The sequence below is a fragment of the Lolium rigidum genome, chromosome 3, assembly GCF_022539505.1.
Source record: "Lolium rigidum isolate FL_2022 chromosome 3, APGP_CSIRO_Lrig_0.1, whole genome shotgun sequence".
Classification (NCBI taxonomy): Eukaryota; Viridiplantae; Streptophyta; class Magnoliopsida; order Poales; family Poaceae; genus Lolium; species Lolium rigidum.
Genome location: NC_061510.1, coordinates 338,044,876 through 338,057,587, shown reverse-complemented (window position 1 = coordinate 338,057,587; position 12,712 = coordinate 338,044,876). Strand labels below are relative to the sequence as shown.

At 46.1% G+C, this 12,712-nt stretch overlaps 1 protein-coding gene across 1 annotated transcript; it reads right to left on the bottom strand.

The window, feature by feature from the left end:
• Positions 1 to 1,776: 1,776 nt before the first annotated feature.
• On the bottom strand, positions 1,777 to 5,910 carry LOC124697114 (tetratricopeptide repeat protein 38-like). Its single transcript, XM_047229750.1, has 13 exons — positions 5,647 to 5,910; positions 5,430 to 5,528; positions 5,224 to 5,325; positions 4,362 to 4,505; positions 4,112 to 4,206; positions 3,875 to 4,004; positions 3,702 to 3,806; positions 3,445 to 3,551; positions 3,306 to 3,357; positions 2,892 to 2,981; positions 2,727 to 2,811; positions 2,577 to 2,641; positions 1,777 to 2,010 (listed from the first exon to the last, which is right to left on the bottom strand). Exons 1-13 carry the CDS (start codon positions 5,908 to 5,910, stop codon positions 1,921 to 1,923), a joined length of 1,428 nt encoding a protein of 475 aa, XP_047085706.1. The 3' UTR covers positions 1,777 to 1,920.
• Between the last annotated feature and the right edge of the window lie 6,802 nt (positions 5,911 to 12,712).

Sequence of the window (12,712 nt, the reverse complement as noted above, 5' to 3'; positions counted from 1 at the left end):
GGTAGGTGGTTAATATATATATAGTTATATAAATCAAAGTGGGTTCATGTGCTATCAATCCACTATTAGAGGTAGGGCAGAGACTGAATTCGCAGGATGAACCAAGGCATGAGGAAAATTTGAATTTTGTTCCACTCAAGCATGGTACGAACATCAGTACCTCGTGGCCTTCTCTTGGAATATAGGAATAAATGGGTCCTCAGTTGCTCTAGAGTCGCTGATTCATTGCGGTTCCAGGTAAGGTTCAGAATGAGTACAATTCTCAAATCTGATGCACGTGTAATTGGAAACAAAATGTGAGATTGGGAGTAGTTTAGGATCTCCCTGCTGGAGGAAGTAATCACGCGAAGCATGAAGAAATGTGCAAATACGAGAGGTTTGGATATCCAGCAGACTTGCTGGCTATCCCTGTGTCGATAGTATACGCAGTGCTCTGCCTCGGCGAGTTCGGCCGGCAGCTGTGTTGCTGCTCAGCTCTTCACCTCCGCGTGGTGCGGGCGGTACTGGTGGAGCGCGCTTAGCTCCTCGATCTGGTTTTGGGGTCGGCGGTGGCTCCTGTGCGACAGTGGCGCTGTGCGACAGTGGCGCTGTTGCTGCACAGGAGGTGTGTGTCCATGGGGTGCGGGCTGGCGGTGCTTCGGTCTCCGTCTTGTTGTCCGGCCGCGTGGGGAAGTGGATGGTCGATTGCTCCGGGCGAAAGCCTGACCGTGCAGCGTCCACGGATGTCGCCGTCCTTCTTGGGGGCGGTTGTGGAGCTCTCCGACATTCGCTCGCCTCGGGTTCACGGCTCCGGGTGAAAGCCTAGATCCCGCTTTGCGGGATCGGACGACGACGTTGTTCCGTCAATGTTTCCCCTCTTGAGGGCGTCGTCTTGAAGCCGGTGATCCTCTTCGCGTGCCCCGACGGGCTGGAGACACAAGGCATCTGGGTTGGCTGGAGGTCAATCTGAGATACGGACGTTTCTGGGTGGAGGCTTGTGAGACAATGACATTGGTGATGACCAAGGTTTGGTAGCGGCAGATTGTGTTAGTCGGCTCCGTTCCGGCGTGTCCGAGTGTCTTCGTGTTGGCCTTCTCTTGATGTGAAGTCAAAGCTGCCTCGGCGGTGTACGATGACCTTCGGGGGCGGTCCGGCAATGAAGGTCCTATTCGGCGTGGGTCTTGCGCATCTCCTCTCCAGGGCTCGTCTTCGATGTCAGAGCTGTCGGCCTCTTCTCGAGGAGCCATCTGTTTGGCATAGGCCGGCTTGAGCTTCATGTTGGTGTAGGTTATGTGGGTAGCCAGGGTGGCTAGGTGTGACCATCGCGGTGGCGTGCGGGTGGTTGTGGGTGTGGACTTAACCCTGTTGTTGTAGGTTTTCGCCCGATTTTGTCCTAAAAACTGGGCACTTTCTACTTAATTAATGGATGAGGCAAAGCTTTTACCTCCGTTTCAAAAAAATAAATAGAATACGCCTGGTTGCACCCAATCTGCTCTGCCAGCAGCAGTCCACCTCCTCAACGCTTGATCTACATATTAATCGAGCATCACCCGCTACAGCATCGGTAATAGCCATCTCAGGACCAGTTTGCCTGACCACTCTACCGGTGTCCTACTTTACGCACAGCACGCACAAACATCCAAATTTATTTCTGTTCTGCCAAGGCATGAGACCCAACAGGGCCGTTACTACTTACTAGTATCATCTAAGAAAAGTGCAGCCGTAGCTGTGTGATCAGAAAATCGATTTCCGGCAATGCACACTGATCCGACTGGCACTGGCAGGCCCAAGCTTTCAGAAGCTAACTTGGTATTCTTATCTTCTTTTTGGAAAATGTTATATCATTTATTAAGTAAATTTTCTTCTTGCGTAACAGCACACGTGTATCACCATATATCAACAAGTACATATGAAGTTACACAAGCAAGTTGGAAATCGATGCTAATGGAAATAAGTAGCTTGTAGAGCATTTGCCTTTTCGGAAGCCACCGAAGCATCTACACCTCTGCCTTCCACCGAGTATGCTTTCTCCTGCAAAACACAAAAGAAACATCCACTTCATAGTTTCAGAGTTACTGGAACTGGAATACATAGAAGTAGTTGGTGCATCTAAGGAGTGTCCTCTGTCTAATGATCAGAACTTAAGTGAACCTGTTGAGCATAGAGCTGTTAACTATGGAGGTAGCTACATCCGTGAATGTGCCCGGTATGAGTGAGAAATTAACAGGATCAACTACCTCAATTTTATGTTATTACTGGAAAGGTTATAAAATGAATCTTTATAAATGCATAATTATTTTTACGCGAGTCAACCTATTTTCATAGAATTGGTGGTGAAAGTGTCACTTAAGACAGAAGGACTTATACTACAAGCCCCAATGACTACTGAATTCCAGATAAAAGCCACATATACTTTGTATAGAATTGATTCATTTGGTGCATGTCAAGAGTTATTTTTTGTATGGATAGCAAGTGATGAGTTTGTAGATATTGTCTTCTGGTTGACAGTCAAATGTTTACTAAGTCAATTAAGAGAGAATGGTGAGAATACAACGTAAAAATAGAAGGAAAGCAGTGCGGTTGTAGAAGCACACTACCAGCAAGCGCCACAAGAAAGGTGCACCATCTCGTTTGCTAATTTGTTTGACGAGTACTTCAATCGCTGTGTGATATCAACTTGTGTTAGCTCCTCACATAAAGGGCAATAAAACATGAGTTAAATTTATTAAGCAATGAAGACCAAATACCTGTAGAAGCTTCTCCAGCATTTATTAGGACAGTGTACCAAACTTCATTGAAGACGTCCACTTGCTCATCTGATGCACCAATCATCTAAGTATACATTTGTTATGCTTAGTAAGAGCAGATTCATAATTGTACTTGTTTGGAAACACCAGGTTCAGTGATCCTACTTTATAGCTAAGCCCGTCGAAGTCTGGACCCAAAATGTCAAACACCGCCTTGTTCTCTCCTTTTCCATATTTAGAAACAGCATCTGCTAGCTGTATCAAAGAAAGCAACAAACATCAGAAAGGTCGATCAACTTTCCCAGTGAAAATTTGTGAAATGATGCAATAAACACACATGCAAGTAAAGGAAATTCCAAAATAATAAGAGATACAGGAAAGCAACATATCCGATATAGGTCACCACAAATGAGCCTATTACTCTGCCAGTGATATTCAGGAACCAAAACTGATCACTCCACGTATGGAAAAATGTACTACTACTTTTTCTAATTCGTACTGTCAATGTTTTCTTAGGTATTACACTACATTTGGTATCTCTCCAATAGCATTTGACCTTGCAAAAATAATTTAGCACACCTGAATTGCCTTGTGCATCACTTTCTGTCTCTTTGCTTCCATCGAAGAGACTCTGCAAGAAGTAAAATCCAATATTGAGAACCTTCATGAGAAGAGAGTATTATGTTTCTCACAAAAGACAACCATTCAGACATCTGACCTTTTTCGCAGCGAGTCCAGCAGATTTTCTGCTTCTTTACTTTCATTCATAGTTGATAATGCCCATAATATAAGTAAATCAAGGAGCCATTCCGCATGCCAAATGGACTGAGCAAAGTTCAAACTGGAACAGTCAGTAGAATGAATCTCTTATAGCTCAGTTTATATACGTAAAATGCTCTTCCACAGTATAGGCATCCCAATAAAATCTACAACTTCTAAGGGATATAAAAAAATGTTTCCAATTTGAAATAGTACCTCATTCTTAAGCTCATCTAGTAATGTTTTTAACCTCTCCTTGGCTGGACCTATCTCACCGCGTACATATAAACGAAGTAGCAAACCAAGAGCATTCAAATAGACCTGGCAGCATGACAAATTACTCAGTATTTGAGACATCAATGTCTAGGAAAAATGACAAACGATAATACCTCTGCTGCCTCACTATCACTTCTATCGAGTTCCTTCATGATGTTTTGGTCATATACCTCCAGAACTTTGCTAATAGGGGATTCACCTTCCAAGTAACAGACTGCGACATGCCACCAGTTGTGGGTAAACCTACAAGGGAGAGGGAAATAGTTCTCTAAGAAATCATGTCTTGCATCATTAGAAAGGGTATCTTCAAAGAAATAATTAGAAAGGGTATCAAGTGGGGAACTGCATACATAAATGATGAGCATGCTGTCCATGATGGAGAACATGATTCCATGAACTCAGTAGCTTCTCTGAAGCGACATTCCTGCTGGAAAACATGGCACATCTGCAAGATAGAATGGAGAATATCCCTTAAACTCCAGTGGCTGGTTTACTAAATACACATGTGTCCAGGTATGTCAGGTTCATAATACTGACGAGTCAGCAACTATATGTAATCACTGAATCTAAATGTAGCCAAATCAAAAATCATCCACATACATTATGCTGTGACCAGAAGTCGTTCTTGTTTATAGCCAAGCCTTTCCTTGCAGCTACCTCAGCTTCGTCCATTCTCCCGAGCTCTAGCAAAGGGAAAGCGAGCATGCCGTATATAAAGTTTTGATCTTGGTTCTCTGGCAAAACCTGATCAGCAACGAACGACATGAATTAGTAAGAAAGATACTTAGGGCAGAAGTATTTTCATACGAGAAGCTGCATTGATTAAACAAGTTCCTGCATTTGGGTTATTACCGGCAGGCAGGCAGACCCGTAATTTGTAATGAAAATGGTAAAATACTATTATGCTATGACTGGGTTCCATTCACTGAGCTATTCTACTGTTAGAAAACTAGGCATTCTTCTCCTTTGAACAATTACTTTCTTTTTTTAAGGAGTACTTTCATCCAAAGTTGTTGTCGGATAGTGTTAAAACTGTTTAACACAAGTGCACCCAATGAACAAAATAAACATGAATTAGTAAGAAAAAGCACCTTTTTTTTCGATAAAGAAAAAGCACCTAGTGCAGTAGCATTTTCATGAGGAGCAGCTTTGACATAAGAAGTTTGTGCATTTTGGGCTATCGGCACAACCAGACAACTTGTAATGAAAAAGAAGGTAAAATACTGTAACATTGAGTTTCATTCACTGAGCTATCCTGAATTCCTGATGTTAGTAAATCGTGGGCATTCGAGCCCTTTGAACAATTGTTTAATTCATTTTCATCACAAGCTGCGGTTGGATATCATCAAAAAATTGTGTAGCACAAGTGAACACAATGAACAAAAGAAACAGCATGACTATTGATGGGTTAAATATATGAAAAATTGCAAGCATAAAAGCACACCTCTTGTACTCATCTTACTTGTTGGACAAATTTGAGGGACGTATCCGGGCGTCCCACATAGAAGCAGATGAGCTGCGCCCTCTTGAGGGACATGAGATCCCTGGGGAATTCCTTGAGCAACTGTCACACACAACACAGGGCACGCTACTCGTCAGTCAGTTGCTATTTTCGTTTCGGCAATAGCAGACACTTGAATGCCCAAATTCGGCCCGCCGCGTGCGAACCTCGAAGTGCCGCTCGATTGCCACCTCTGTATCCCTCTCGTCGCCGACGAGCGCGCAGAGCGCCCGGAACACCGCCCTCTCGTACTCCGTCCCCTTGTCCTTGATGAAGCAAACGAAGGAATACACAGCGCAGGGAGTCAATCAACGGGGGATTCGGAAGAGGAAAAAGAACGAGGAGATCGATCGAGCAGACAAGGAGGAAGGGGGATGGGCTTACGAGGCTGTCGGCGGCGGCGGCGAGGAAAGCGGCGGCCTTGGCGTGGTCGCGCGGGGCGACGAAGTGCGCGGCGAGCGCGGCGGCGAGCGCGCAGGACGGGTCGGCGGCGGCGGCGCGGAGCACGGCGCGGCCGCGGTGGCGGCCGAAGGCCATGGTCTGCGCGTAGTAGTCGTCCAGCGCCGCCGCGCAGTCGGCCGACGCCGTCCGGTACTCCTGGCCCCACATGTCCGTCCTCACCTCCCCGGCCTCCGCCGCCGCCGCCATCTGCCGCCGCCTAGCTAGCTCGGTTGGCCGTGCCGCGCGTCCTGCTTGGGTGTGGGCTGCTCAGCTCGGTTGGCGTCGCGTGGGCGTCTGGACTGGAGCTTTGGGAGTGGGAAGGGTCGAGAGGCCGCGTGCTGCCTGCCGTGGTGCCACCGCTGGGTTGGCTACGTCCACATCGCGCGTGGTGGTTCGCCGGTCAGACAGACAGACAGCACGGGGTGGGCGCGTCTGTTGCGTTGCGTCGGCCCGCGCGTCAGTGATTTTGGGCTTGGCTCGTGGATTGTGGTTCTTCCCATGCCGAGGCGCCTCGCGGCCGCCGGATGCCGACGCGGCGGCACATGACCGGCGTGGTAGAAAACGATGACGATCTGAGGTGTCAGAATTCTGTTTTTATTTGGAGTGTGCTGGTAAGTACTCCCTCCGATTCATATTAATTGACTTTAATATGGATGTATCTAGAACTAAAATGTGTCTACGTACATCCATATCAGAATCAATTAATATGAATCAAAGGGAGTAGTAGATTTGACCTCGACAGAAATGAAGGCTGCTCCGGCACTCCCTAAATGAAATTGAAGGGTTATAATTATTTTTTTTCCGTGTTTGGTCCGTCGAAACCTATATCCAACTCGTGTATATGGTATGCGTACGTTGCCTAAAAAAAAGTCACATGAGCAAGATTTTTATAGGATCTTTCTATTTATGTACACGAACGTGACCGTAGATACGTATAAAAATGAGGTACAACACGAAGCGGGCCATACGGGATTCTCGAGAAGAGAGGAGTCGTGGTGGACCCTCCCCGGACCGCCCGGATCCCACGAGTGAATAGAAATTAGACCTACATGGGATCTCACCTGAATCACCCCATCTATCCTCCTGAGGAGAAGTTTGTTTAGTTTCAAACTCCGATTCAAATAGGACGAGTACGCCATGCTAATGTGCCTTGGATGATCCACATGTGCCTTGAAAGAGCAAGGTCTATACCCCGAGTTTTGTCTGTTTAATAATAACATTTGAATGAATCTAACTGTGTGCATAGATTGTCTTTAATAGATTTGCAGGTGCACGGTGTTCTCGCTGAACACTTCATGATCGGAAGATTGAAACATAGTTTATAGGTTTTCTGGTTTTGTGTGTGTGTGTGTTGCGAGGTGATGTGGTTGGAGAGGAAAAGAGAAATCAGCAGATTTTGCCTGACCGGTACTACCGGTACAAGTAGTAGTAGTACCGCTACCCTACTGGTACCGCCCTGAAGTACCGCTCTAGGTGTTTGCACTGAAAAGTCTCACAGATTATGTTACGGTACCTCTACAGTACCATCAGCGGTACCGCTAGCGGTACTACCGCTTTGAGCCCACGTGGTGAATCTGTGGGGGAATTTCAAACCCAGAGCGGTACTACCGCTTGCCCAAGCGGTAGTACCGGTCGTGCGGGATCTGCACATAACGGTTGGATTTGGAGGGACCTATAAAAGGGCCCCTTCTTCCCCAGCTCGATTTTATCTCTTCTCCTTCTATCTCCTCCATTGCTGATGAGCTCAAACCTTGAGGATCTCCCCACCTACCCAACCAATCTTGCTCAAACTTTGTGGAGTGGTGGAGGAGGCCCCGATCTATAGTTCTACCAAGAGAGAAGTCACCAATACCAGCTAGTCCTTAGTGGATCTTGGAGTTAGGGTTCCTATGGTGGGATCTTGGAGGAAGTGCTCCTATGGAGGCTAGCTTGGAGTTGTGCTAGCCCCATAGGGTGTTGGGAGCCTCCGGTGTTTGTGGAGCTCGCCCCAACCTTGTGAAGGAACCGCCGCCTCGACCGGCTACTTAGTGGAGAAGGGGAAGCTCCTTCGTGGGGCTTTCTCGAGGAATAGGGTGAGGCCTTCCTTCGTGGTGTGGTCGTCTAGCCTTCGTGGCTAGCACCTCCTCAACGCAGACGTACTCCCTTTTGTGGGAAGAACTGCGGGAAACAAACCTCGCCTCGTCTCCGCATCCCCCGGTTGTCCCGCTCCCTAACTTTACTATCTTGCTTGGTTCCTTTGCTTGTTGCACTACCGTAGGATCATACTAGGAACATCCCTATCACCAAAGCTATCACCTTTACTTCTGCATCGCATAAAAACTGAAAAATACATAAAAAATGTGTAGCGCCCATTCACCCCCCCCCCTTGTTCGCTACGATCCATTCAATTGGTATCAGAGCAAGGTTTTCTTGCTCGGGCTTTACCGCCTAAGAAATGGTTGAACAAGAGGTGGCCGAGAATGGGTCCCTTCCCGGTGAGCTACCACCTCCACCATCTACCGTTGACAGCACAACGGCTACGTTGGATGACCTCAAGAAATTGGAGTCATCCATCGTTAGCCAAATGAAGGCTATGATGATGGAGTTGGTTGCTCCAAAACCAACTCCCACCGTAGATCCTAAGGCAAGTGTCGAGGTTCCCCTACCAAAAGCTAATCCATTTCCTCTTATTGGTTTTGTCGCTCAATCGACAAAAAACCCGCGAGAGGAAGTGCTTGGGGAAGCCGGCACTTCATCAAAAGGGAAGGATGAACCACCGGTTGCGGAACATTTAGAAGGTAATCATGCGGTGCCACCACCAAGTGATTACACCGTAAATGTTCCAATACCCATGCCTCATATTTTGTCTCATGGTTCACCACCGCTACTTGAATCCAGTAGCTTTGAAAATTGGCAATTCTTAATGTGTTCTCATGTGCGCAATGCTTCTACCGAGCTTTGGCGCATCATCGAGGAAGGTTATTCACCACGAGACCCGAAGAAATTGACTAGAAGAGAAGTGGTGGATGACCAACTCAACACCACCGCCATCAACATACACCCATGGACCGTGCTCACATCTGCTCTCTCAAGACCACCAAGGAAGCATGGGATAAACTCGACAAGCTCTTCCTCGGAAATGAGAGCATTCAAAGCTCTCGTTTCGATGAAGTGAACAACATGGCCGACAACTTCGTCATGAATGAAGGAGAATCTCCGAAAGAGATGTACCGTCGCCTCATCGCTCTTGCCGTGCAAATGCAAGATCTTGGAGCGACGTTCGTGGATGACCATTGGATCAAAAGAAAGTTCTACAATGCTCTCCTCCCATATGAGGAAGTGAAGTTGACGGCCATCTGCCAAAATGCCTCCTTCCGCGCTATGACATTCGATGAAGTCCTTAGTGAAGTCATCGCTATGGACATCTCTAAGAAGAATGCGGAGAATCTTGTTGCTCGGGCTCACAACACTCGCAAGCCCAACCTTGCATTGGAGATAAAGGAGCATGAAGCAAGTGAAAGCGATGAGGATCCAATGGAGTGGAGTCCGGATGATCTCAAGACAAACTACCATGAGCACATGGCTCTCGCCGCCAAGAGTTTTTGGGATGGAAACAAGACAAGAGGTTCAAGACCAAGAGGAAGCTCAAGATACTCACCTAGTGACTCTCCAAGAAATTTCTCCAAGAGTCCAAGGGAGGGGCAAAGAGGGAGAACGTGCTACAATTGCGGCGACAAAAGTCACTTCGTCGCGGATTGTATCTATGAGAGAATGGAAGATAATGGTGGAAGGCTAGTCCGCAAGGAAAAGTTCAAATCCCTCTCCAAAGGTTTCTCCAAGTTATCCTCCAAGCCCGGTGATGGCAAGGTCTCCTTCACCAAGAATCCTAGAGCTTTCATTATCCATGAGGAGTATTCCTCTGATGAAGGTGAAGAGCGTGAAGACCAGAGCTCGAACAAGGAAGAAGAGGGAGTGGCCGCCATCGCCATCACCACTCCCTCCACCTCCCTCTTCGACTCTCCTAATGAGAACCTCGTCGCCAACAACTCTCGTTGCCTTATGGCAAAGGTATCTTCGGAGGTAGAATCCCCTTCCAAATCTACATCTTCCTATAATGTTATATCTATTGATGATGCCACTAGTCTCACCATTAAGCGTGAGATTGTGGGTTTGGATGCTTTTTTCTCACTAACATGCAAGGGGATACCAAGACCCATGTTGAGGCCCTCATGGCTCAACTTGGTGCGGCTCAAGACCTTATAGAGGAGAAGGATAGGCTTGAGAGGGAGGCGGCAAATGAGATTGCCTCTCTCACTCAAGCACATGAGGAGGAGCAAAATTTGCGTATGTCCCTTGAAGCAAGTGTCATTACCCTTGAAGACTCCAACAACGCTATCATCTCCCAACTCACCAAGGACTGAGATCATGCTCTTGGCTTGGTGGGTGAGCTCAAGAAGAAGAAGCTTCTTCTTGAGGATGACCACGAATTGCTACTTGAGGAAGTTGCAACCCTCATCAAGGACTTCAAGTCCTTGGAGAGTAACTATGTGCTTCTCTCCGAGATGTGTGATCATCCTCAAGAGGAAGCTCTGATGTCTACGGGTGCTTCTATTCTTGTAGACAGTGTTGGGCCTCCAAGAGCAGAGGTTTGTAGAACAGCAGCAAGTTTCCCTTAAGTGGATCACCCAAGGTTTATCGAACTCAGGGAGGAAGAGGTCAAAGATATCCCTCTCATGCAACCCTGCAATTACGATACAAGAAGTCTCTTGTGTCCCCAACACACCTAATACACTTGTCAGATGTATAGGTGCACTAGTTCGGCGAAGAGATAGTGAAATACAAGTAGTATGGATGTATATGAGTGGTAATAGCAATCTGAATAAAATATGGCAGCGAGTAAACATGCAACGAACGATAAATAAACGGAGTTTCGATGCTTAGAAACAAGGCCTAGGGATCATACTTTCACTAGTGGACACTCTCAATCATTGATCACATAATAAAATCACTCTACACTCTCTTGTTGAATGATGAACACCACTAATTGCGTAGGGCTACAAGAGCACCTCAATGTCGGAGTTAACAAGCTCCACAACATTCGATGTTCATATTTAAATAACCTTAGAGTGCATGATAGATCATTGCAATTACAGCAAGTACTAACATAGCATGCACACTGTCACCATCACACTATGAAGGAGGAATAGATCACATCAATACTATCATAGCAATAATTAACTTCATAATCTACAAGAGATTACAATCATAACCTACGCCAAGTACTACATGATGCACACACTGTCACCTTTACACCATGGAGGAGGAATAGACTACTTTAATAACATCACCAGAGTAACACATAGATGAATAGTGATACAAAACTCATATGAATCTCAACCATGTAAGGCAGCTCATGAGATCATTGTATTGAAGTACATAGGAGAGAGATTAACCACATAGCTACCGGTACAGCCCTTAGCCTCGATGGAGAACTACTCCCTCCTCATGGGAGACAAGCAGCGTTGATGGAGATGGCGGTGGTGTCGATGGAGATGCCTTCCGGGGGCACTTCCCCGTCCGGCGGCGTGCCGGAACGAGACTCCTGTCCCCGGATCTTGGCTTCGCGATGGCGGCGGCTGCGGAAGGTTTCTCGTACCGTGGCTTTTCCATCTCGAGGTTTTAGGTCGGGGACCTTTAAATAGGCGAAGAGGCGGAGTCGGAGGGCGACGAGGTGGTGACACAATAGGGGCGCGGCCCGGGCCCCGGCCGCGCCACCCTCGTCATCTGGTGGCCCCGTGGCCCTCCTCCGTCGGCTCTCGGGTGTTCCGGAAGGTTCGTGGAAAAATAGGATGCTCGGGCATTGATTTCGTCCGATTCCGAGAATATTTCCTTACTAGGATTTACGAAACCAAAAACAACAGAAAACAAGCAATCGGCCCTTCGGCATCTCGTCAATAGGTTAGTTCCGGAAAACGCATAAATATGACATATAATGTGTATAAAACATGTGAGTATCATCATAAAAGTAGCATGAAACATAAGAAATTATAGATACGTTTGAGACGTATCAAGCATCCCCAAGCTTAGTTCCTACTCGCCCTCGAGTAGGTAAACGATAACAAGGATAATTTCGAAGTGACATGCTATCATAATCTTGATCAATACTATTGTAAAGCATATGAGATGAATGCAGCGATTCGAAGCAATGATGATGATAATGAGTAAACAAATGAATCATATAGCAAAGACTTTTCATGAATAGTACTTTCAGGACAAGCATCAATAAGACTTGCATAAGAGTTACTCATAAAGCAATAAGTTCTTAGTAAAGGCATTGAAGCAACACAAAGGAAGATTAAGTTTCAGCAATTGCTTCCAACTTGTAACATGTATATCTCATGGATAGTTGTCAACATAAAGCAATATAACAAGTGCAATAAGTAAACATGTAAGAATCAATGCACGCAGTTGATACAAGTGTTTGCTTCTAAGATAGAAAGAATAGGTAAACTGACTCAACAATAAAGTAAAAGAATGGCCCTTCGCAGAGGGAAACATGGATTACTATATTTGTGCTAGAGCTTTTCATTTTGAAAACATGAAACAATTTTGTCAACGGTAGTAATAAAGCATATGTGTTATGTATAAGATATCCTATAAGTTGCAAGCCTCATGCATAGTATACCAATAGTGCTCGCACCTTGTCCTAATTAGCTCGGATTAACACGGATTATCATTGCATAGCATATGTTTCAACCAAGTGTCACAAAGGGGTACCTCTATGCCGCCAGTACAAAGGTCTAAGGAGAAAGCTCGCATTGGATTTCTCGCTTTTGATTATTCTCAACTTAGACATCCATACCGGGACAACATAGACAACAGATAATGGACTCCTCTTTAATGCATAAGCATTCAACAACGATAAAAATTCTCATAAGAGATTGAGGATTAATTGTCCAAACCGAAACTTCCACCATGAATCATGGCTTTAGTTAGCGGCCCAATGTTCTTCTCTAACAATATGCATACT